The sequence below is a fragment of the Balaenoptera physalus genome, assembly GCF_965194825.1.
Source record: "Balaenoptera physalus genome assembly, chromosome: 6".
Classification (NCBI taxonomy): Eukaryota; Metazoa; Chordata; class Mammalia; order Artiodactyla; family Balaenopteridae; genus Balaenoptera; species Balaenoptera physalus.
The window spans coordinates 4,841,611-4,868,066 of NC_138885.1; the positions used below are offsets into that span (position 1 = coordinate 4,841,611).

The 26,456-nt window shown below is 37.7% G+C and overlaps 1 protein-coding gene and 1 long non-coding RNA gene across 6 annotated transcripts in view; one reads left to right on the top strand and one right to left on the bottom strand.

Annotated features, from left to right (window-relative positions):
* The window catches only part of ARHGEF4 (Rho guanine nucleotide exchange factor 4), a 270,049-nt gene that overhangs the window by 147,733 nt on the left and 95,860 nt on the right, over positions 1-26,456 (top strand). For all 5 annotated transcript variants that reach the window (XM_082465663.1, XM_082465664.1, XM_082465665.1 and 2 more), the window contains 2 exons: positions 3,286-3,582; positions 15,325-15,451. In XM_082465663.1, the coding sequence (XP_082321789.1) occupies positions 3,286-3,582; positions 15,325-15,451 (424 nt within the window). The remainder of the gene's footprint in view (positions 1-3,285; positions 3,583-15,324; positions 15,452-26,456) is intronic.
* The window catches only part of LOC309662706, a 72,144-nt gene that overhangs the window by 36,776 nt on the left and 8,912 nt on the right, over positions 1-26,456 (bottom strand). The window lies entirely within an intron of this gene.

Consider the following 26,456-nt stretch of genomic DNA (forward strand, 5'->3'; position numbering starts at 1 on the left):
GAATGACATTAAACACATTAGGAGAGCACCTTGTTCATTTGTGGGTAACAAGGTTACTTTACTGGGATGCAAGCTGAATAAACTGAATCTGTGTTGCCCAACACTACAAAGAGAATTTGTAGAAATTTCTCCCAATAAAAATGAAAAAAGCCTCCCCAAAATAATGAAAAATCATAGAATGAGTTTAATGCTAAGTAGTATTTTTGTAGTGACGTTCTCAGGTGGGATCAGAAAACAAATCATTCCGAAGAGATAGGACTCCATCACCACCTCAGCCATCTCAGCTCTGTCTACTTATTAACAAAAACAATAATATTGGCTACTATATATTGATGTATTGAATGTGTGACAGGCATTATACTATGTGTTTTATGTGTACTATCTCATTTAATTCTCATAATATTTCTGAGAGTATTAGTATTCCCATTTTACAGATGAAGAAACAAAAGGGGATTAAGGAAACTTACTTGCCCAAAGTCACACTGCTGGTAAGAGCCAGAGCCAGGATTCAAACTCAGCTTACCTAACCCCAAAGTCTGCTCCCTGACCCTCCACCCTAGGACACACAGGAGCACCAGAACAGCCTGATCGCCTTGCCTCTCTCTTATTTGCCTGTCTCTCTAGCACACTGATTCTCAATCGGAGAATTCCATTGCATCGGAATCCCCTAAGTGGACATTTCCCACCCCCAGAATTTCTAATCTGCAAGTCTTGATGGGGTTTAGAAGTCTGCAGCTCTAGCAAGTTCCCAGGAGTAGGAGTTACCTGTTGCTGTAGAACCAGCTGACTAAGCTTGGGCTCATGGTCTCTCACAGGGCTGTAGTCACTGTGTTGGCAGGGGCTGTGCTCAGCTCAAGGTCGGACTGCAGGATGTCTTGCTTCCAAACTCGCTCAGGTGGCTGTTGACAGGCCTCAGATCCCCGCTGGCTGTTGGCTAGAGACATCAGTTCCTTGCCACATGAGCCTTTCCATGGCCCTGTTCACAGTATGTCATCTGGCTTCTCCCAGAGCAAGGGGTCCATGAGAGGCACCCCCAAATGGAAGCCACAACCTTATTATGACCTAATATTGGAAGTGACATCCCGTCACTTCTTCCAAAGTCTATTCATTAGAAGTGAGTCACTATGTCCAGCTCACACTCAAGGGGGGGAGCTCATAAAAGAGCCTCCATCAAGGTGGTGAAGTCTTTTGATGGCCATCTTAGAGGCTGCCCACCATACTGGGTGCTGCTGGTGGTTTTACAAATACTGCTCTAAATAATGGCCTTAGAACAAAGACCTTTTTTCCTGAGAAAATCAAAGTTCCTTGGTGAGTAAATGGATATATTGCCCTAGTAGCACCCCCAAGGTGGAGAAATTGGAAGGGAGGAGAGCTCTTTTCCATCAGAAAGGCAAAAGGACACTTAGGACACCATTCACCAGCCAGAATTCTCTCTAAAGGCCCATAACCAAGCTATGAAAATGATAATGTTCTAAAATTATGATAAAGAAAAAGTTGAGGATAAAACTATCACTGATGGCATCAAGAGGTCCCAGCCAACAACTCCGGTACAAGCTGGCAGAAACCTAGGGGATGCTGCATTGAAAAAGTCCAAGTTTTCTTTTGTTTGAAAATAAGTGGGCTCGTCTCTAGTGGCAGTAAGCGCGTTCCTGTGGAAGCCCCAGCTTGAGGGTGGCTTGGCTTCCTTCCAGGCAGCTCTATGTCATTTACTCACTGAAAGCCTTAGGAGGACAGCTTCTTTATGTACTGTACATAAAATGCACACAGAGAGTCTCACATAAAGATGTGCTCATTAACATCCATTCCCTCTGTGGGGACTTTGAGAGTTATAAACGAGTCTAAGTTGTGGTCCTTGCTTAGTTATGGAGTTGTTATTTCCATCTGTGAAACAACAGGAATTTTTACAATGTAGAAGCGTGAAAAGGACGTGGGATTTAGAATCAGAAGAATACAGCTGACCCTTAACAACACGGGGGTGAGGAGCACCTACCCTCTGTGCAGTGGAACATCTAAATATACAGTAACTTAACAGTCAGCCCTCTGTATCTACAGTTACGCATCCAGAGATTCAACCATCCATGGATCCTATTTGCTATTGAAAAAAATCTGCAAGTGGACCCATGCAGTCCAAACTCATGTTGTTCAAGGGTCAACTGTATAATGACGCACAGAGCTGTGTGAACTCAGGCAATCACTTAAGCTCTCTGAGTTTCTATTACCTTATTTATAGGATATGGATAATATGCCAGCTGCTTCTAGCTCACAGTGGAGTTGAGGGGAGGGAACTAAGTAAAAGCACTTTTTAAACTTAGAGTAATATTTGGGTGCTAAAAAAAAATACACAGTGATTCTCGACTTTGGATGCATATTAGAATCACCTGGCAAGCTTTGAAAAGTCCCAGTTCCCAGGCTGTACACCAAAACCATTATGTACTAATTATGTCTCCCCTTCTTCCTCTGCCTCCTTCTCTTTCTCCATATATGTGTGTGTCTGTGTGTATGTGTGTATGTACATAGCCTCTTGAAATAGCCAAGAGACATTTCACTTGTGTTTCCACCAAATCGTATACACAAAGTGCTTGGGGATGACATTCCAAAGAGGTGCTGTGAAGGAGGTGTCCACTGGGGTGGGACTGGGGATGGAGGGTCATTAGACTCAAAGAACACATGGGAAGAAAGGTTTCCTCTCCCAGGGTGATGGGTTGATTTCAAAGGACAGAGAGACGGATGGTTGTGCAACACGAAGACAAAGTATTCTGTTAGTGTGGACAAATTTTACTTTGAAATTCAGTTAGGGTGCCTGAGTGGATAACTGCAACCCGGGACAAAGTGAAGGCAGCACAGGCGCCTAAGGAAGGTGCAGCCTGAGTACATCTAGTTAATGTCCGTGCCAAGACAGAAGGAATAACAAGTGCCTGAGTGTGTTTCTGTTCAAATTCTGTTCCCAGGCAGTATTGTTTAGGCAAGAGCTTTTTGCCCCAGCCACTGACCCTTAAGAAGTGTTTCTAATGAGCATGCCAAGCTCAGTAATTACTTTCAAGACCTAATTCTTTGATCAAGGTAGAAGACTTGATTTTTTTGAAATAGTCTTGAAAGTAGAAATTTTAACAGAAACAAGGTTTGGTTTGTTTCTAATTTTCACATTTTCCAAAATTACTGTGAACAAAGTACTTCACTGGCATCTGTATTTTAGGGATTAACCAAAACATGGGTTTATACCCAAAAGAAACTAAACAGAGAAAGGACACTGTGCTCACTTGCTATGTTTTCCTCTCTGTTCTCTAGAACCACATGCCGTGGGAAGAACAACCAGGCAAGAAGCCCAGTTGCTCCCGCGGTCTGAAAGCTTTTCACACTGAGCCAGCTCAGGGGCTGTTCTCTACTGCTGAGATGGGGACGTGGACCCTCCCCTTCGTCTCCACAGAGGACGTCCCCAGGGAGACTCCTTCACAACCCAGGAGCATCTCTCAGCACTCACACATCAGTTTAGATGACCTGTGGCTGGAGAAGATGCAGAGGAGGAAGTTGAAGAAGTTGGTCCAGTTTGAAAGGAAGATGCATGCATGTAAAGATGGAGTCCAAGTAAGCTGCTCATATGCCATCGTCATCAGACTTGGCCTGGTACCCCCTCTTCCAATGCAGCTGCTTGCCTTTCCTGCCCCCTGCCCACCTCTGCCCTATACAGCCTGCAAGAGAGACACTGCACAGTGATGTGTCTGAGAGCCACAGAGGCTGTGGCTCCCTCTTCCCTCTCTGCAGTCTGGCGCTGTGCAAGGCAATGGGGCAGAACTGAAGAAGGTGGGGCCTGTCCTCAAGCCCTTTCCATAGGAATTACCATTCAGTGAGGACCCACTCTGTGTCGAACACTGTGTTAGACACTGGACAGCATTAGCTCTAATACTCACAAAGGTGCATGACATTCTGATATAACAATCTTAAATTAATCAAACAAAATTATATAAAGAGAACAAGATTTTGTCTCTAGGGACATTTTGACACCATGGTTTTTACATGAAACTGTCAGCTGTTTAAAAATGACTCAGTAGTTTATAAAGCATACCTTTTACCCAATCCCTAACTCTGTTTCTTGTTCTTTCCCTTTATAAAATAGCAATATTTTTTATTATCAAGTATTTGTGAAATACACATCCCTGAGTCTCACCTCGTCCCTGATACCCACCTTTATTTATTTTTTTCTGTTTCAGGTACTGTGTTTTTTTTTTAACATCTTATTGGAGTATAATTGCTCTACAATGGTGTGTTAGTTTCTGCTTTATAACAAAGTGAATCAGCTATACACATACATATGTCCCCATATCTCCTTCCTCTTGTGTCTCCCTCCCACCCTCCCTATCCCACTCCTCTAGGTGGTCACAAAGCACCGAGCTGATCTCCCTGTGCTATGCGGCTGCTTCCCACTAGCTATCTATTTTACATTTGGTAGTATTTATAAGTCCATGCCACTCTCTCACTTCATCCCAGCTTACCCTTCCCCCTCCCCGTGTCCTCAAGTCCGTTCTCTACGTCTGCATCTTTATTCCTGTCCTGCCCCTAGGTTCTTCAAAACCTTTTTTTTTTTTTTAGACTCCATATATATGTGTTAGCGTTCAGTATTTGTTTTTCTCTTTCTGACTTACTTCACTCTGTATGACAGACTCTAGGTCTGTCCACCTCACTACAAATAACTCAATTTCATTTCTTTTTATGGCTGAGTAATATTCCATTGTATATATGTGCCACATCTTCTTTATCCATTCATCCGTCGATGGACACTTAGGTTGCTTCCATGTCCTGGCTATTGTAAACAGAGCTGCAATGAACATTGTGGTACATGACTCTTTTTGAATTATGGTTTTCTCGGGGTATATGCCCAGTAGTGGGATTGCTGGGTCGTATGCTAGTTCTATTTTTAGTTTTTTAAGGCACCTCCATACTGTTCTCCATACCACTTTTTTTTAAATCGAGGTGAAATTCACATAACATAAAATGAACCATGTTAAAGTGTACAATTCAGTGGCATTTAGTAGATTCACAAGACTTTGCAGGCCTTATCTCTACCTAGTTCCAAGACATTCTCATCATCTCAAAAGGAAACTTCACAGCTATTAAGCAGTCACAACCCATTTCCCCTCCCCAGACCCTGGCAAGCACTAATCTGCTTTCCGTCTCTATGGATTTACCTATTTACCTATGGATATTTCATATAAATGGAATTACAGTGTGTGACCTTTTGTGCCTGACTTCTTTCACTTAGCATCATGTTTTTAAGGTTCTTCTCTGTTGTAGCATACAGCAGCACTTTGTTCCTTTTTATGACTGAATAATATTCCATTGTGTGGCTATGTTTGTTTTTGTTATCTGTTCATCCATTGATAGACATAGGGTTGTCTCCACCTCTTGGCTACTGTAACTAGTGCTGTCAGGAACACTTGTGTATAAGCTTTTGTTTGTATACATGTTTTCTATTCTTTTGGGTATATACATAGGAGTGGAATTGTTAGGATACATGGTAATTCTATGATTAGCTGTCTGAGGAGCTGCCAAACTGTTGTCTACACCATTTTACATTTCTACCAACAATGTACGAAGGTTGCCAGTTCTCCACATCCTCCCTGACACTTGTTGTTTTGTGTTGTTTCGTTTAAACTATACCATCCTCCTGGGTCTGAATGTTACCTCACTGTGGTTTGATTTGCATTTTCCTAGTGACTAATGTTGAACATATTTTCATACGCTTGTTGGCCATTTGACTATCTTTTTTGGAGAAATGTCTATTCAAGGCTTTTGCCCATTTTTAAATTGGGTTATTTATCTTTTTGTGGTTCACTTGTAGGAGTTCTTATGTATGCAGATACTAGGCCCCTATCAAATAAGTGATTTACAAGTATTTTCTCCCATCTGTAGGTTGCCTTTCTTGACTTTCTTGATAGTGACTACTGCTGCACAAAAGCATTTAATTTTGATGTAATCCAATTTATCTATTTTTTTCTTTTGTTGCTTATGACTTTAGTGTAATGCCCAAGAATCCACTGTCAAATCCAAGGTCATGAAAATATACTTTTATGCTTTCTTCTAAGAGTTTTTGTACCTTTTACTCTTACCTTTAGGTTTTGTATTCATTTCGAATTCATTTTTGTGTTTTGTGTGAGGTAGAGTTCCAACTTCAAGCTTTTCCATGTGGATATTTTGTTACTCAGCACCACTTGTTGAAGAGACTATTCTTTCCCTCATTGAATGATTTTGACACCCTTGTAAAAAACCAAATGACCTTAGACATATAGGTTTGTTTCCGGACTCTCAATTCTATTCCACTGGTCTATACATCTGTGCTTTTGCCAGTATCACAGTGCTTTAATTACTGTAGCTTTCTATTAAGTTTTGAAGTTGGGATGTGTGAGTCCTCTGTGTTATTTTTCAAGATTATTTTGGCTATTTGCTGTCCCTTGTAGTTCCAAATGAATCTTAGGATCAGCTGTTTCATTTCTTGAAAAAAAAAAAAAAAGGCCATTGCGATTTTGATAAGATTACATTGAATCTGTAGATCACTCTGGAGAATATTGCCTTGTTAACAATATTAAATCTTTAAATCCATGAACACAGGGTGTTGTCTGATTTTTTAGGTGTTCTTTAACTGCTTTTCACAGTTTTGTAATTTTCACTGTACAAGTCTTGCACATCCTTGGTTAAATATTTCTTAATTATTTTATTCTTTTTGATGGTATTACAAATGGAATTGTTTTCTTAATTTCATTTTTGGACTTGTTCATTGCTAGTGTATAGAAATACAATAGATATTTGTATATTGATCTTGTACCCTGCAAATTTGCTGAATTTATTATCTCTAAGAATATTTTTGTGTATTATTTAGAAATTTCTATATATAAGATACAGACTCTATACATTTTAAAAATTTATATCTTTGCATTTAATTTTCTTAGGGATTATTATAAATGGCATTGTGTTCTTAATTTTATTTTCCACCAGTTGATTCTTAGTATATTGAAATATTATTGATTTTTATGTGTTGATATTGTAGCCTGTGACCTTGCTGAATTCATTTGTCGGTTCCAGGAATTTTTTTTAAAGACTCCTTGGGATTTTCTATGTAGACAGTCATATCATCTACAGGAAGGGACAGTTTCATTTTTCCCTTTCTAATCTGTATGCTTTTTTCCCCTTGCCTTATTGCAGTGGCTAGGAATTCTAATACTGTGTTGACTAAGAATGGGAAAAGTGGATATCCTTGCCTTATTCCCTGTCTTAATAGGATAAATTTCAATATTTCACTATTAAGTATGATGCTAGCTGTAGAGTTTTTATAGTATCTCTTTCTCAAGTTGAGGAATTTGCTCTCTACTCCTAGTTTGCTGAGATTTTTTTAAAAAATCATAAATGTGTGTTGGATTTTTTTCAAAAGCTTTTTCTGTGTCAATTGATGTGATCATTTTATGTTTTCTTCCTTAGCCCCTTGATATGGTAGATTATATTAATTGATTTTTTGGTATGTTGAATCAGCCTTCTCCACTTGGAATAAATCCCACTTGGTCATGCAGTATATATGGAATGTATAATTTTTATACATTCCTATATTAATTTGCTAATATTTTGTTCAGATATTCTGCATCTAAACTCATGAGAGATATTGAGCTGGGGCTTTTGCTTTTGTACTATCTTTCCATAGTTTTGGTATCAGGGTAATATGGACCTCATAAAATGAGTTGGAAAGTAGTCTCTCCTTTTCTATATTCTTAAAAAGATTGTGTAAAATTGGTTTCCTTTGCTCTGAAGTCTACTTTGATATCAATATAACCACTTCTTTTTTGATTAATGTTTATATGTACCTTTTTTCATCTTTTTACTTTCAACCTGTCATTGATTTGAAGTGAATTTCTTATGGCAGCATTGTTGGATCTTTTTATTTTATCCACTATGATTGTCTTTTAATTGGTATATTTTCACAGTTAACATTTGAAATAATTATTATGTTAGGGCTTAAATATACCATTTTATTATTTGTTTTCTGATTGTTTCTTCTGTTTCCCAATACTCTTTTCTGTCAGTTACATGAACAATTTTTAGGATTCCATCATAATTTATTTGTGGCATTCTTGAATATATTGTTCTGTTTGGTTCTCATAGTGGTTGCTAAAAGTATTATATATATACATAACTTATCACAGTCTACTGTTATCAACATTTTACCACTTCCAATGAACTGTAGTAATCTTAGTTCCACTGAGGTTCATTTACCATCTCCACTATTAAAATACAATTGTCTTGTGATTTCTCTACATACATTTTTTTTGAAGTATGGTTGATTTACTTCCAATATTATGTTAGTTTCAGGTATACAACACAGTGATTCAACATTTTTATAGATTACACTGCATATAAAGTTATAAAATAATGGCTATACTTCTCTGTGCTGTACAATATATCTTTGTTGCTTATTATTTTATATATAGTAGTTTGTACCTCTTAATCCCCTTTCTCCTACCTTGCCCCTCCATCCACCCTTTCCCCACTGTTAACCACTGGTTTGTTCTCTGTATCTTTGAGTTTCTTTCTGTTTTTTGTTATATTCATTCATTTTATTTTTTAGATTCCGCATATAACTGAAAATATACAGTATCTTTCTTTCTCTGTCTGACTTATTTCACTAAGCATAATACCCTCAAGGCCCATCCACGTCATTGTTGCAAATGGCAAAATTTCATTCTTTTTTATGGCTGAGTGATATTCCAATGTATGTATATGCCACATCTTCTTTATCTGTTCATCTGTTGATAGACACTCAGGATGCTTCCATACCTTACCAATTTTGGACAATACTGCAATGAACATTGGGGTGCATATATCTTTTTCAATTGTTGTTTTTGTTTCCTTTGGATATATACCCAGGAGTGGAGTTGCTGGATCATATGGTAGTTTTATTTTTAATTTTTTAAGGAACTTCTATATTGTTTTCCATAATGGCTCTACCAATTTACATTGCTACCAACAGTGCACTAGGGTTGCCTTTTCTCCACATCCTCACCAACATTTGTTATTTGTTGTCTTTTTGACAACAGCCATTCTGACAGGTCTGAGGGGATATTTCATTGTGTGTTTTTTAATTAACTATTTTATTGGAGTATAGTTGATTTACAATGTTGTGTTAGTTTCTGCCGTACAGCAATGTGAGTCAGTTATACATACACATATATCCACTTATTTAGATTATTTTCCCATATTGTTCATTACAGAATATTGAATAGAGTTCCCTGTGCTATTCAGTAGGTTCTTATTAGTTATCTATTCTATATATAGTAGTGCGTATATGTCAGTCCCAATCTCCCAGTTTATCCCTCTCCCCCTATTCCCCCCTGGTAACCACAAGTTTGTTTTCTACATCTGTGACTCAACTTCTGTTTTGTAAATAGGTTCATTTGCACCATTTCTTTAGATTCCACATATAAGGGATATCATATGATATTTGTCTTTCTCTGTCTGACTTACTTCAATCAGTATGACAATCCCTAGGTCCATCCATGTTGCTGCAAATGGCATTATTTCGTTCTATTTTATGGCTGAGTAATATTCCATTGTAGATATGTACCACATCTTCTTTATCTATTCCTCCTTTGATGGACATTTAGGTTGCTTCCATGTCCTGGATATTGTAAATAGTGCTGCATTGAACATTGGGGTGCATGTATCCTTTCGAATTATGGTTTTCTCTGAATATATGCCCAGGAGTGGGATTGCTGGATCATATGGTAGCTCTATTTTTAGTTTTTTAAGGAACCTCCATACTGTTCTCCATAGTGGCTGCACCAATTTACATTCTCACCAACATTGTAGGAGGTCATTGTGGTTTTGAATTACACTTCCTGACAATTAGTTGATGTTGTATTTTCATGTGCCTGCTGGCTGTCTGTATGTCGTCTTTGGGAAAATGCCTGTTCAGGTCCTCTGCCCTTTTTTTAATTGGGTTGTTTAGGTTTTTTTGGTATAGAGTTGTATGAGTTGTTTATATATTTTGGATATTAACTGCTTATCAGACATTATTTGCAAATATCTTTTCCCATTCAGTAGGTTGCCTTTTCCTTTTATTGATGGTTTCCTTCACTGTGCAAAAGCTTTTAAGTTTGATTAGGTCCCATTTGTTTATTTTTGCTTTTGTTTCCCTTGCCTAAGGAGACAAATCCAAAAAAATATTGCTAAGGCCTATGTCAAATAGTATACTGCCTATGTTTTCTTCTAGGTGTTTTATACTTTCTGATCTTACATTTAGGTCTTTAATCCATTCTGAGGGTTTTTTTTTTTAATGGTGTGATGAAATATTCTAATCTCATTCTTTTACACGTAGTTGTCCAATTTTCCCAGCACTACTTATTGAAGAGACTTTTTCCCCATTGTATATTCTTAACTCCTTTGTCATAGATTAATTGACCATATTCCCTAGGTTTATTTCTGGGCTCTCTATGATGTTCCTTTGATCCATGTATCTGTTTTTGTGCCAATACCATGCTGCTTTGATTACTGTAGCTTTGTAGTGTAGTACAAAGTCAGAGAGCATGACACCTCCAGCTTTGTTCTTTTTTCTCAAGATTGCTTTGGCTATTCGGGATCTTCTGTGGTTCCATACAAATTTTAGGATTATTTATTTGTTCTTGTTCTGTGAAAAATGTCATGGGTATTTTGATAGGCATTGCATTAAATCTGTAGACTGCTTTGGGTAGTACAGATATTTTAACAATATTACTTCTTCCAATTCGTGAATATAGGATGCCTTTCCATTTATTTGTATCATCTCCAGTTTCTTTTATCAATGTCTTATAGTTTTCAAAGTATATGTCTTTCTTCTTGGTTAAATTTATTCTTATGCATTTTATTCTTTTTGATGCGATTGTAAATGGGATTGTTTTCTTGCTTCTCTTTTTCATAGTTAATGATTAGTGAATAGAAAAGCAACAGATTTCTGTATATTAATCTTATATCCTACAACTTTATTGAATTCATTTATTCTAAAAGTTTTTTGGTGAAGACTTTAAGGTTTTCTATATATAGTATCATGTCATCTGCAAATATGATAGTTTTACTTCTTCCTGTCCAATTTGGATGCCTTTTTTTTTCTTGACTGACTGCTATGGCTAGGACTTCCAATACTGTGTTAAATAGAAGTGGTGAGAGTGGGCATCCTTGTCTTCTTCGTGATCTAGTAAGAAAAGCTTTCCAGTTTTCCCCGTTGAGTATGATATTAGGTGGGTTTGTCATAAATGGCCTTTATTATCTTGAGAAATTTCCCTCTATACCAACTTTGATAAGAGTTTTTATTTTGAATGGAGTTTTAATGTGAATTTTGTCAAATGCTTTTTCTGCATCTATTGAGAGATCATGTGACTTTTATCCTTCATTTTGTTCATTCTTATAGCCTTGGTTGTACAGGAGTCTTTCTGCCAATTTCCAGTTAGTTTTCAGTGGTAATTGTTCCACATGTAGATGTATTTTTGATGTGTTCATGGGGGTAGATGAGTTCCATGTCCTCCTACTCTGCCATCTTGATCAATCCCCTTATCCTTCATTTTGTTAACATGGTGTATCACATGGATTGATTTGCAGATGTTGGACCATCCTTGCCTCCCTGGGATAAAAACCCACTTGATCATGGTTCATGATCCTTTTTAATGTATTTTTGAATTTGGTTTGCTAATATTTTGTTGAGGATTTTTGCATTTATATTCATCAGAGAAACTGGCCTGCAATTTCCATTTTTTGTAATATCTTTGTCTGGTTTTGGTATCAGGGTAATGCTGGCCTCATAGAATGAGTTTGGGAGTGTTTTCTCCTCTTCAATTTTTTGGAATAGTTTGAGGATAGGTATTCAGTCTTCTTTAAATGTTTGGTAGAATTCCCCTGTGAAGCCATCTGGTTTTGGACTTTTGTTTGTTGGGAGTTTTTTGATGACCAATTCAATTTCAATACTAGTAACCAGTCTGTTCAGATTATCTGTTTCTTCCTGATTCAGTCTTGGAAGATTATATGTTTCTAGGAATTTATCCATTTCTTCTAGGTTGCCCAGTTTGTTGGTATGTAATTGTTCACAGTATTCTCTTATGATTGTTTGTATTTCTGTGATACCGTTGTAAATTGTCCTCTTTCATTTCTAATTTTATTTGGGTCCTCTCTCTTTTTTTCCTAATAAGCCTGGCTAAAGGCTTGTCAATTTTCTTTATCTTTTAAAAAAACAGCTCTTGATTTCATTGGTCTTTTCTGTTGTGTGTTTTTTTGGGGGGAGGTCTCTATTTTGTTTATATCTACTCTGATCTTTATTATTTCTGTTCTTCTGCTGACTTTGGGTTTTGTTTGTTCTTATTCTTCTAATTCCTTTAGATGGTGGGTTAGGTTGTTTATTTGAGATTTTTCTTATATCTTGAGGTAGGCCTGTATCACTATAAACTTCCCTCTTAGAACTGCTTTTGCTGCATCCCACAGATTTTGGAAAGTTGTGTTTTTATTTTCATTTGTCTCAGGGTATTTTCTTTTTCTTTTTCTTTTCTTTCCTTTTCTTTTTTTTTTTTTGATGTGGACCAGTTCTAAAGTCTTTATTGTTTCTTACAATATTGCTTATGCATTATGTTTTGGTTTTTATGGCTGCAAGTCATGTGGGATCTTAGCTCCCTGGCCAGGTATAGAACCAGCACCCCCTGCACTGGAAGGCGAAGTCTTAACCACTGGACTACCAGGGAAGGCCCTGTCTCAGGGTATTTTCTGATTTCCTCTTTGATTTCTTGGTTGACTCATTGGGTTTTTAGTAGCATGCTGTTTAGTCTCTACGTGTTTGTGTTTATTTCCATTTTTCTTCCTGTAATAGATTTCTAGTTTCATACCATTGTGATCTGAAAAGATACTTGGTATATTTTCTATCCTCTTAAATGTGTTGAGACTTGTTTGGTGGACTAGCATATGATCTATTCTAGAGAACATTCCATGTGCATGTGAAAAGAATGTGTATTCTGTTTTTGGATGGAATGTCCTGTAGGTATCTATTAAGTCCAGCTGGTCTAATGTGTCATTTAATGTCACTGTTTCCTTATTGGTTTTCTGTTTGATAATCTGTCCATTGATGTAAGTGGGGTGTTAAAGTCCCCTAATATTATTGTATTATTGTCATTTCCTCCCTTTATTTCTGTTATGCAATGCAGCATTATTAACTATAGTTGCCCTGCTGCACCTTACATCCCCATGACTTATTTTATAACTGGAAGTTTGTGTCTTTTGGCTGCCTTCACCCATTTTGCCTACCCCCTACTCCCTGCCTTTGGCAAGTACCAATCTGTTCTCTGTCTCTATTAGCTTGGCTTTTCTTTTTTAAGATTTCACATACAAGTAAGATCATACAGCCTTTCTCTTTCTTGTCTGACTTATTTCACTTAGCATAATGCCCTCAAGAGCCATCCATGTAAAATTTCAATTGTAGCTATATTTTTCAGTTCTAATGTTTCCATTCTATTCTATTTTGCATCTATTTCCCTGCTGTTATTTTCCATTCATTTCAAGAGTGTTCACACTTACTTCTTAGAGCACAGTTATATGAGCTTCTTTAAAATCTTTTATAATTCCAGCACTGTATCATCTTGGTGCTGGGATCTGTTGTCTTTCCCTTATAAGTTATGGAGATTTTAATAGTTCTCTGTATATCAAATAATTTTGGGTTATATCTTGGACATTTTGAATATTATGTTATGAGCCTTATTTAGTTTCTGTGGAGAATAATAGTTAAGTTTTATCAGGCAGCTGATCCAGTTTAGGGTGCAAGTTCTTACTGGCCTTCAGGGGCTATGTTTCTTATGTCAGTTCATGTTTTCAAGGTGTTTTCAGTGCTACTTGGATAATGTGGATCACCCAGTGGCCAGTCTGAGACCTGTAAAATGGTCTACTCCATAATTTGGTTCTCAAAGACTTTAGTATTCTGTTTAGGGTCAGATCCACCCAAACACAGTTTGGAGGTAAGTCCAGGGGTCATAAACAACGTTATGGTGTCATTTTCTTGATATCTTTCCTTCTGCATTCTTCCAGACACTTCTTGGCTTCCAGGAGTCCCCCTCTTCATGGACTTTTTACTAGAAAGCTAGACTTTCATTTTCCCACTCTGGCATATACTTCCTGCAACTATGTCTGCCTCTGGAGCCAAGGGGCAGGAGGACAGAGACAGGAAAAAAGAAATAGGGATTCTCCCCCTCCCTCAGAGTTTTAGATGCCTGCCTGGCCATCACTGCCATACTATAATGGGATTTCCTGGGAGTCTAGGGTGGAACTAAACGACAACATAGAGGATCTCCCCAATTTGCTTATACCCTTGGGGTCCCTCTCCCCTCTCTTCAGACCAGAGAAAGCTTTTTGGATTACTTTTGGTCCACACCCAGTTTTAAGCTGCTATTGAGTTCAGGCCAGAGGATGCTGTAGGGACCACAAAAAATGTAACTCACCATAGGATTGGTGTAACTTCAATACTGGCTTCCTTCTCCAACCCACCTGCTACCATTTATTTCAGAGCCCTTAGGTAACTGACTTATACATCTGCCCAAGGTTTTTAGTTGCATTCAAATGGAAGAGATGGAGTGGGGTATCATACTCCCATCTTAATCCTTGTTTGTATATTTACATTTCCATTAATCACTAAAAGAATTTTCTAAGCACTGTTTACTTAATTTGTGTGGAATACAAAAGAATATGGAACATTTATTTGAATACATACCAAAAATTGTAAGTAAATTTGATAACTTTATAAAGTAGACAAAATCTGGAGGGGCCAAGTTTATTTCTGGATAATGGAATGATAAAGAAAGGGACAATATCCTTGCCCTCCCAAGACCTCATGCAACACTGGTCCTTACTGTCTGAAGGGTAAAGTCTGTCTTATGATTATGAGGTGTCAGGGACTTCATGGGTTGCATTTTAATTAAGCATCCCTGCAAGAATATAGCTAAAACAAAGCCTTCCTTTTGGAGAAATGTCAGGCTGTGTGGCTGACCAGCTGGTGTAATTTGGGGGTTTGGAGACCTACTGTCAGTCCTCATTTCACATTGTTGAATGACAACCTATTCTGCCATGGTTGCCACATATGACCATACAGGTTGAAGACTACTGACAATAAGAGAAACTTCCTTCTCTTTTTTCCATGGATTTTGAAATGAATGGCACCTCCCAGAGCTGTGTGCATTTTGGCTGCATGCTCTGCTCATGGCAAAGTCCTGGGCAATTAGAAAAATTATAATGTGGCAATGACAACATGTTATCTCTTTTCTTCATTTACTCTCTGCCTCTTTCCTCCTCTCCCAGTGTTGGAGGAAGATGACCATTACCTCTCCAGAGTCTTTGAATCTCCCTAGAAGAAGCCATCCATTCTCCCAGAGCGCCCCGACAGGACTGAACCGCATGGGCTGGCCAGAGGCCATACCTGACATTGGTGAGTTACATGCTTCTCTCTTTTCCTTCACACTCCGGTGTCCTGGCAAAAAGGACAAGACGTGAGAGCATGTTGTTGACAGCTGTGTTTACTTGTCTGACAGAAGTAGCTTGAATGTGAGAAATAAACCATTGTCTTTAACTCCTTCAATTAGGAAGAGGTCCCTAGCACTCTCATAAAGGGAATTCTTGGCTTGAGGAAGATTCCATTACTGAATCCCTAAACCTGGCTCCATTGATTTATTTTGAGCAGAACTACTGACCATCCCTTGAAACTTGTAATAGGGTATAACTTACAGAAGAAATAATTACAGTGAGAGAGTTGTCTAATCTAGTGATGAAACCTGGGTGTTTTCCCTTCTGGGGGACAAGCCTCTTCCTTGCGTTTTATGGCAGCCTGTCTGAGTCCCTTTCCCAAAACTATGGCAAGCAGCATCACATCACATATTTGTCCATAAAAGGGCTGATTTTTGTGCCAGAAGGAAATTGGGACCCAGTGAGGGCCAGGATGGGGCATCCTCATGCACAGCTACCACCCTTCCTGGACTTAACCCAGGAAGGGCTGGACACAGTGAAAATGCTCAAGGTTCCTGGTGCAAGGACAGATGTTGGGTCTCAGGTCTTGAGCAGGTGCAGATTATATTAGATGGAAACCTTATGGTTTAAAGGCATCCAGCTGGCTGAAGGAAGAGGCCAAATCTAGTGTTTAAAAAGGATAAAGAAGAGTAAAAGCCTTAGACAGGGTTGAAAAAACAAAATAGCTACACCTGCCAAACATGTACTTTTCCAGACTTGGGGAGTAGGGACAGGGCTGGTATTCAAGGATGTCTGTAGTTTGATCCTATTGGAGCTAAAGACCTGTAGAAAGCAGGTGAGGTTAGCAAAAGATGATATGGGAGAATAGTGGCTGGGCCCTGATCATTAGAGTGTGGCATATGCTGTGCTGAGGAGTCAGCTCTGATACAGACATAAGTCCTGACCTCTGAATCTGACTCAGTGCATACTGGGTGCTGGTCCTGGGGGAGTTGGCTACTCAGATTAGCCAGTAGCCATGATTGTTTTCCATTAGCAAATGTCTGTGCTTATGCTGCATCATGCAGTGGATTTTAATCTTCCCCAGATATGGTTTTAATCTTAAATTCACAATAAGCAAAGTCATGAAAATGTGTTTGACATCTGCTGAAAGAATCCTTTCATGGGAAAAGATAGTTCTAACATAAACTCTTCATTAAGTCATGGAATAGTTTAGAGGCTCATGGAAGAGACAGTAACGGGTGAGAGTAGCATTTCTCCTGGAAAAATCTTCAAGGTTGATTTTGGCTCTTGAAGTTAGAAACTTCTTACAAGTTCAAGCTTAATAATCATATGTTCCTATTCCTATTATTTCAGAGCCTCATTTGAATTAATTAGCAGATGTATTTATTGTAGAATAAGAGATTCTTAAAACCTCAATGTCATATGACTCTGGAAGTCAAAGATCAGGGATCTGGCTGTAGCTGCCCTTCATGTGGGGGTGAGAAATTGGGCACTTCCCTCCATTTGTCTATCTCATACTTCTTTTTATTTAAAAAAAAGAGTATAATTCCTGTATTCATCAGATTAATATGAGGGGCTAGCTTGGGTCTCTGTATTTAGCTTAGGAAAGCTTTCTTTTCTTCAATTATTGCTTCCACTCCAACTGCTCTATTCCAAACTTCTGGGGTTTCTTTCTACAGATTGTATTCCCAGGTTCTATCCCCAGAATCTCTCATTATTTTCATTATTTTATCCTTTTCCTCTCTGTTCTGGGAGAATATCTCAGTTTTATCTTCTGCTTTGCTTTTCTGGTTTTACCTCATCTGCTGTTCATTGCCTTCATTAATATTTGTGATTCAGTGATCATGTTTTTAATTTCCATACATTATTTCCAATGTCCTTTAGAAGTTCATTAAAAACAGAAAGTTGGGAGTTTTGTAAAATTTTCTCCTGTTCATGTTTTATAAATTCATTTCCAAATTCATATACTTTTCTTTTAACTGGTAACTTTTTTATAGGTGAAATTTCTCTATTTGCTTATCTTTACAGACATCAGTTCTTCGCCAGCAATGGCTTGTTGTCAGGTAGCACTTGAGACAACATCCTTTCAGAGATTGTTACAGGTTCCTCTTAAAATCCTTCAAGCATAGCTGAAGCAGGAAAAGTTAAGCTTTCCTATAATGTGTATCATGGGTTCAGTCACCTTGGTGCGGGAGCTTTAAGCAGTCCCAACGAGAGGTTTGCCTCTTTCCAGCACTTCTTCTCTACGTTTGGTGGAGTAGTCAAGAATTAGCCTGATGTGGGAGCATGCCACCCTCTGCCCCACAAGTTGGTGCCCAGGATAAACTCTACCACACCCACTCTTCTCTGAGTGGAGCCAGCAGGGCCAGATATGACTCTGTGAGCCTCTAGCATGATGGCTGCACACAGCATCATGTAAAGCCCTCTGCAACTCCAGAACATTTGTTGAAAAGACTCTTTTTCCCTTTGGATGGTCTTGACCCCCCTGTCGAAAGTAAGCTGATCATAGATGTATGGATTTATTCCTGGACTGTCAACTGTATTCCACTGATATATGTCTACTCTTGTATTAGTACCACACTGTCTTGTTTACCATTACTTTGTAGTAAGGTTTGAAATCAGAAAGTGGAGTCTTCCTACTTTCCCCTTTTTTTTTCAGGAATGTCTTAGCTATTCTGAGTCCCTTGCAATTCCATATGACTTTTAGAATCAGGTTGTCAATTTCTACAAAGATATCAGTTGAGATCCTGATGAGGATTTTATTGAATCTGTACATGAGTTTGGAGAGCACTGTCATCTTAACAATGTTGAGTTTTCTGATCTATGAACATAGGACTTTTTTCCCATTTATTTAGATCTTCTTTTGTTTCTTTCAACATTTTGTCATTTTCAGAATACAAGTTTGTACTTCCTTTGAAAAATTCATTCCTAAGTGCTTTATATAATTTTTAATGCATTGTGAATGAAATTGTCTCCTGAATTCCATTTTCAGACTGGTCATTAAAAGTGCATAGAAATACAATTGACTTTTGTATACTGGTCTTGTATCCTGCAACCTTGCTGAACTCATTTATTAGTTCTAGTTTTTTAATGGATTCCTTAGGATTTTCTACACACCAGATCATGTTATCTATAAGTAGAGACAGTTTTACTTCTTCCTTTCCCATCTGGATGTCTTTTTTTTCTTGCCTAAGTGCCCTGATTAGAGCCTCCAGTACTGTACATTTGAATAAAAATGGCAAGAATGGACATCCTTGCTTTTTTTCCTGATTTTAGGGGGAAAGCATCCCATCTTCACCATTAAGTATGATGTTAGCTGTGGGTTTTTCATAGATGCCCTTTATTGGGTAAATAAAGTTCCTATATTCCTAGTTTGTCAAGTTTTTTTGGTCACAAGAGAGTGTTGGATTTTTGTCAAATGCTTGTCCTGTCTATTGAGATAATCATGCAACTTTTGTTCTTTATTCTGTTGATGTGGTGTATTACATTAATTGATTTTCAGATGTTAAACAACCCTTGCATTTCTGAGATAAATTTCACTTGGTCAAGACGTGTAATTCTCATTATATTTTGCTGAATTTGGTTTGCTAGTATTTTGTTGAAGATTTTTGCATCCATATCCATAAGAGATAGTGGTCTGTAATTTTCTTTTCTTTTAATGTCTTTGTCTGGTTTTGGCCTCATAAAATAATTTGGGAAATCTTCCCTCATCTTCTATTTTCTTCAATAGCTTGTGAAGAATTGGTATTAATTCTTTTTCAATGTTTGGTAGAATTCAGGGGTGAAGCCAATTGGGTGCTGGCTTTTCTTTGTAGGCAGTCTTGTTATTACTGATTCAATCTCTTTACTTGTTATAGAGCTATTCAGATTGTCTATTTGTCTTGAGTAGGTTTTGGTAGTTTGCATCTTTCTAGGAATTTGTCCATTTTATCTAAGTCATCTAACTGTTGGTGTACAGTTGTTTAGTCTTCTAATTCTTTTTATTTCTACAAAGTCAGAAGTAATGCCCCTTCTTTCATTTCTGATTCTGGTAATGAGTCCTCTTCTTTCACTTGGTCAAACCACCTAAAGGTCTGCCAATTCTGTTGCTTTTCCCTAAGAACCAGCATTTGGTTTCTTTTATTTTCTGTTTTTTCTCTAGTCTCTATTTCTGTTTCTGAATATTTCTGTTCTCCATTGTGCCTCTACTAACTCCTACTCTAATCTGTATTGTTTCCTTCCTTGTGCTTGTTTTAGGTTTAGTTTTGCTCTTTTTTTCCCCTGTGTCATTAGGTGCAGATCCAGTTGTTGATTTGAGATTTTTCTTCTTTCTTAATACAGGTATTTACAGCTATAAATTTCCCTCTGAGCACTGCCTTACCTGTCTTCATAACTTTGGGCATATTTTGTCTTCATTGTCATTTATTTCAAGGTATTTTCTGATTTTTCTTTTGATTTCTTCTTGGACCCATTAGTTATTTAGGAGTTTGTTATTTAATTTCCACATATTTGTGAGCTTCTCAAATTTCTAATTTCATTCCATTGTGGTCAAAGAATACATTTTGTGTTATTTCCATACTTTTAAATTTGTGGAAGTTTGTTTTATGGACTAACACATGGTCTAGCCTGGAGAATGTTCCATATACACTTGAGAAGTATACTCTGTTATTGTTGGAAAGTATACTCTGTTCTATATATGACTATTATGCCTAAATGGTTTATGGTGTAGGTCAAATATTCTATTTCCTTGATCTTCTGTATAGTTGCTCTATCCATTATTGAAAGTTGGGCATAAACCTCCAACTATTATTGTTGAATTATCTATTTCTCCCTTCATTTCTGTCAGTTTTTGCTTTATGTACTTTAGTGCTCTGTTATTAGGTAGGTGGATATATATTTGTACTTATATCTTCCTGATGGATTAACCCTTTTATTGTTATAAAATGTCCTTCTTTGTCTCTAGTGTCTTTTGTTTTTTTAAAATTTGTTTTAATTGGAGTATAACTGCTTTACAGTGCTGTGTTCATTTCTGCTATATGATGAAGTGAATCAGCTATATGTATACATATATCCCCTCCCTCTTAAACCTCTCTCCCACCACCCCCCCATCCCACCCATCTATGTCATCACAGAGCACCAAGCTGAGCTTCCTGTGATTTATAGCAGGTTCCCACTAGCTATCTATTTTACACATGGTAGTGTATTTATGTCAAATTTAATCTTCTAGCTCATTCCACCCTCCCCTTCCCCCACTTCATCCACATGTCTGATCTCTACATCTGCGTCTCTATTCCTGCACTGGAACTAGGTTCATCTGTACCATTTTGCTGGATTCCACATATATGCATTAATATATGATATTTGTTTTTCTCTTCCTGACTTACTTCACTCTGTATGACAGACTGTAGGTCCATCCACATCTCTACAAATGACCCAATTTCATTCCTTTTTAGGACTGAATAATATTCCATTGTATATAGGTACCACATCTTCTTTATCCATTCAACAGTCATTGAACATTTAGGTTGTTTCCATTTCCTGGCTATTGCAGATAGTGCTTAAATGAACATTGTGGTACATGTGTCCTTTTGAATTACAGTTTTCTCAGGGTATATGCCCAGTAGTGGGATTGCTGGGTCATATGGTAGTTCTCTTTTTAATTTTTTATGGAACCTCCATACTGTTCTCCACAGTGGCTGTATCAATTTACATTCCCACCAACAGTGCAAGAAGGTTCCCTTTTCTCCACACCCTCTCCAGCATTTATTGTTTGTTTATTTTTTGATGATGGCCATTCTGACCAATGTGAGGTGATACCTCATTGTAGTTTTGATTTGCATTTCTCTAATAATTAGTGATGTTGAGCATCTTTTCGTGTATTTGTTGGCCATCTGTAAGCCTTCTTTGGAGAAATGTCTATTTAGGTCTTCCACCCATTTTTTGATTTGGTTGTTTGTTTTCTTGGTGTTGAGCTGCATGAGCTGTTTGTATATTTTGGAGATTAATCCTTTGTCAGTTGCTTCACTTGCATATATTCTCCCACTCTGAAGGTTGTCTTTTTGTCTTGTTTATGGTTTCCTTGGTTGTGCAAGAGCTTTTAAGTTTCATTAGGTCCCATTTGGTTTTCTTTTTCCATTACTCTAGGAGGTGGGTCAAAAAAGATCCTGCTGCAATTTATGTCAAAGAGTGTTCTGCTTATGTTTTCCTCTAAGAGTTTTATGGTGTCTAGCTCTACATTTAGGTCATTAATCCATTTTGAGTTTATTCTTGTATATGGTGTTAGGAAGTGTTCTAATTTCATACTTTAATGTGTAGCTGTCCAGTTTTCCCAGCACCATTTATTGAAGAGGCTCTCTTTTCTCCGTTTTATATTCTTGCCTCCTTTGTCATAGATTAGGTGTCCATAGGTGTGTGGGTTTATCTCTGGGCTTTCTATCCTGTTCCATCGATCCATATTTCTGTTTTTGTGCCAGTACCATGCTGTCCTGATCACTGTACCTTTGTAGTATCGTCTGAAGTCAGGGAGCCTGATTCCTCCAGCTCTGTTTTTCCTTCTCAAGATTGCTTTGGCTATTCAGGGTCTTTTGTGTTTCCATACAAATTGTAAGATTTTTTTCTGCTAGTTCTGCAAAGAATGCCACTGGTAATTTGATAGGGATTGCATTGAATATGTAGATTGCTTTGGGTAGTATAGTCATTTTCACAATATTGATTCTTCCAATCCAAGAACATGGTATATTTCTCCATCTGTCTGTGTCACCTTTGATTTCTTTCATCAGTGTTTTATAGTTTTCTGAGTACAGATCTTTTGCCTCCTTAGGTAGATTTATCCTAGGTATTTTATTCTTTTTGTTGCAATGGTAAATGGGATTGTTTCCTTAATTTCTCTTTCTGATCTTTCGTTGTTAGTGTATAGGAATGCAGGAGATTCCTGTGCATTAATTTTGTATCCTGTAACTTTACCAAATTGATTGATTAACTCTAGTAGTTTTCTAGTGGCATCTTTAGGATTTTCCATGTATAGTATCATGTCATCTGCAAACAGTGATTGTTTCATTTCTTCTTTTCCAATTTCTAATCCTTTTACTTCTTTTTCTTCTCTGATTGCCATGGCTAGGACTTCCAAAACTATGTTGAATAATAGTGGTGAGAATGGACATCCTTGTCTTGTTCCTGATCTTAGAGGAAATGCCCTCAGTTTTTCACCATTGAGAATGATGTTTGCTGTGGGTTTGTCATATATGGCCTTTATTATATTGAGGTAGATTCCCTCTATGCCCACTTTCTGGAGAGTTTTTACCATAAATGGGTGTTGAATTTTGTCAAAAGCTTTTTCTGCATCTAGTGAGATGAACATATGGTTTTTATTCTTTAATTTGTTAATATGGTGTATCACATTGATTGATTTGCATATATTGAAGAATCCTTGCATTCCTGGGATAAATCCCACTTGATCATTGTGTATGATCCTTTTAGTGTGTTGTTGGATTCTGTTTGCTAGTGTTTTGTTGAGGATTTTTACATCTATGTGATATTGACCTGTAATTTGTGTGTGTGTGTGTGTGTGTGTGTGTGACATCTTTGTCTGGTTTTGGTATCAGGGTGATGGTGGCCTCATAGAATGAGTTTGGGAGTGTTCCTCCCTCTGCTATTTTGGAAGAGCTTGAGAAGGATAGGTGTTAGCTCTTCTCTAAATGTTTCATAGAATTCGCCTGTGAAGCCATCTGGTCCTGGACTTTTGTTTGTTGGAAGATTTTTCATTACAGTTTCAATTTCATTACTTGTGGTTGGTCTGTTTATATTTCCTAATGCTTCCTGGTTCAGTCTGGAAAATTGTACCTTTCCAAGAATTTGCCTATTTCTTCCACGTTGTCCATTTTATTGGCATATAGTTGCTTGTAGTAGTCCTTATGATCCTTTGCATTTCTGCAGTGCCAGTTGTAATTTCTTCCTTTTCATTTCTAATTTTATTGATTTGTGTCCTCTGCCTTTTTTTTTAATAAATTTATTTATTTATTTATTGCTGCGTTGAGTTTTTGCTGCTGCGCACAGGCTTTCTCTAGTTGCAGCAAGCAGGGGCCACTCTTCGCTGCAGTGCAGGGGCTTCCCATTGCAGTGGCTTCTCTTGTTACAGAGCATGGGCTCCAGATACGCAAAGCCCTGGAATGTTGGGCTCAGTAGTTGTGGTGCGTTGGGCTCAGTAGCTGTGGCATGTGGGCTCAGTAGTTGTGGCACACGGGGTTAGTTGCTCCACAGCATGTGGGATCTTCCCAGGCCAGGGCTCGAAACCGTGTGCCCTGCATTGGCAGGCAGATTCTTAACCACTGCGCCACCAGGGAAGCCCCTCCCTTTTTTCTTGATGATGCTGGCTAAAGGTTTATCAATTTTGTTTATATTCTCAAAGAACAAACTTTTAGTTTTATTCATCTTTGCTATTGTTTTCTTCATTTCTATTTGACTCATTTCTGCTCTAATCTTTATGATTTCTTTCCTTCTACTGATTTTAGGTTTTGTTTGTTCTTTCTCTATTTGCTTAGGTGTAAGGTTAGATTGTTTATTTGAGATTTTTCTGGTTTCTTGAGGTGAGATTGAATTGCCATAAACTTCCCTCTTAAAACTGCTTTTTGCTGCATCCAGTAGGTTTGGGGTCATCATGTTTTTGTTGGCATTTGTTTCTATGTATTTTTAAAATTTCCTCTTTCCTCTTTGATTTCTTCAGTGATCTCTTGGTTATTTAGCAGTGCCCTGTTTAGCCTCCACATGTTTGTGGTTTTTACAGTTTTTTTCCTGTAATTGATTTCTAATCTCATAGCATGTGGTCAGAAAAGATGCTTGATACAATTACAATTTTCTTAAATTTTCCGAGGCTTGATTTGTGACCCAAGGTGTTATCTATCCTGGCAAATGTTCCATGTGCACTTGAGAAGAAAGTGTATTTGGCCACTTTCAGGTGGAATGTTCTATAAATATCAATTAAATCTATCTGGTCTGTTGTGTCATTTAAAGCTTGTGTTTCCTTATTTATTTTCTGTCTGGATGATCTGTCCATTGGTGTAAGTGGGGTGTTAAAGTCCCCCACTATTATTGTGTTACTGTCAATTTCTCCTATTATGGCTGTTAGCATTTGCCTTATCTATTGAGGTGCTCCTATGTTGGGTGTGTAAATATTTATAATTGTTATATCTTCTTCTTGGATTGATCCCTTGATCGTTCTGTAGTGTCATTCCTTATCTCTTTTAACAGTCTTTATTTTAAAGTCTATTTTATCTGATATGAGTATTGCTACTCCAGCTTTCTTTTAATTTCCATTTGCATGGAATATCTTCTTCCATCCCCTCACTTTCAGTCTGTATGTATCCCTAGGTCTGAAGTTGGTCTCTTGTAGACAGCATATATACGGGTCTTATTTTTGTATCCATTCAGCCAGTCTGTGTCTTACGGTTGGAGCATTTAATCCATTTACATTTAAGGTAATTATCGATATGTATGTTCCTATTACCATTTTCTTAATTGTTTTGGGTTTGTTTTTGTGGGTCTTTTGTTTCTCTTGTGTTTCCCGCCTATTGAAGTTCCTTTAACATTTGTTTTAAAGCTGGTTTGGTGGTGCTGAATTCTCTTGGCTTTTGCTTGTCTGTAAAGCTTTTGATTTCTCTGTCAAATCTGAATGAGATCCCTCAGTAATCTTGGTTATAGATTTTTCCCTTCCATCACTTTAAATATATCCTGCCACTCCCTTCTTGCCTGCAGAGTTTCTACTGAAAAATCAGCTGATAACCTTATGGGGATTCCCTTGTGTGTTATTTTTTGATTTTCCCTTGCTGCTTTTAATATTTTTTCTTTGAATTTAATTTTTGTTAGTTTGATTAATATGTGTCTCAGTGTGTTTCTTCTAGGGTTTATCATGTATGGGACTCTCTGCACTTCCTGGATTTGGGTGGCTATTTCCTTTCCCATGTTAGGGAAGTTTTTGACTATAATCTTTTTAAATATCTTCTCAGACCCTTTCTTTTTCTTGTCTTCTTCTTCTGGGACCCCTGTAATTCGAATATTGGTGCGTTTAGTGTTGTCCCAGAGGTCTCTGACACTGTCTTCAATTCTTTTCATTCTTTTTTCTTTATTCTGCTCCTCAGCAGTTATTTCCACCATTCTATCTTCCATCTCACTTATTCGTTCTTCTGCCTCAGTTATTCTGCTATTGATTCCTTCTAGTGTATTTTTCATTTCAGTTACTGTGTTGTTCATCTCCATTTGTTCTTTAGTTCTTCTAGGTCATTGTTAAACATTTCTTGTATTTTCTCGATCCATGCCTCCATTCTATTTCTGAGATTTCAGATCTTTACTATCATTACTCTGAATTCTTTTTCAGGTAGGTTGCCTATTTCCTCTTCATTTATTTGGTCTTGTAGGTTTTTACCTTGCTCCTTCATCTGTGACATATTTTTTTGTCATCTCATTTTTTTTGATGGGTGGGACTGTGTTCCTTTCTAACTTGGTGTTTGGCCTGAGGCATCCAGCACTGGAGTTTGCAGGCAGTTGGGTAGAGCTGGATCTTGATGCTGGGACGAGGACCTCTGGGAGAGCTCACACTGATTAATATTCCCTGGGGTCTGAGGTTCTCTGTTAGTCCAGTGGTTCGGACTCAGTGATCACACCACAGGAGCTCAGGCCCAACCCCTGGCCATGAACCAAGATCCTGCAAGTCACATGGCACAGCAAAAAAAAAAAAAAAAAAAAAAATTGGAACACAACAATAACAAGGAATAAAAAATAAAATAAAATTAGAAATCTAACAGATATATTAGAAAAAATAAAAATATAAATCAGAGAACAACTAGAAGGTAAAGCAGAACCACAATAGCAAAAAAAAGTCCAGAAAAGGCCTTGGCTCTGGGGGGCAGGCCTTAGGCAGGCAAGGGGTTTAGGCGGGGGCAGGGTCTAGGCTTAGGACCCATGTGGCCAGATAAGGCACTGGGGGGTCTGGGGGCAGGGCT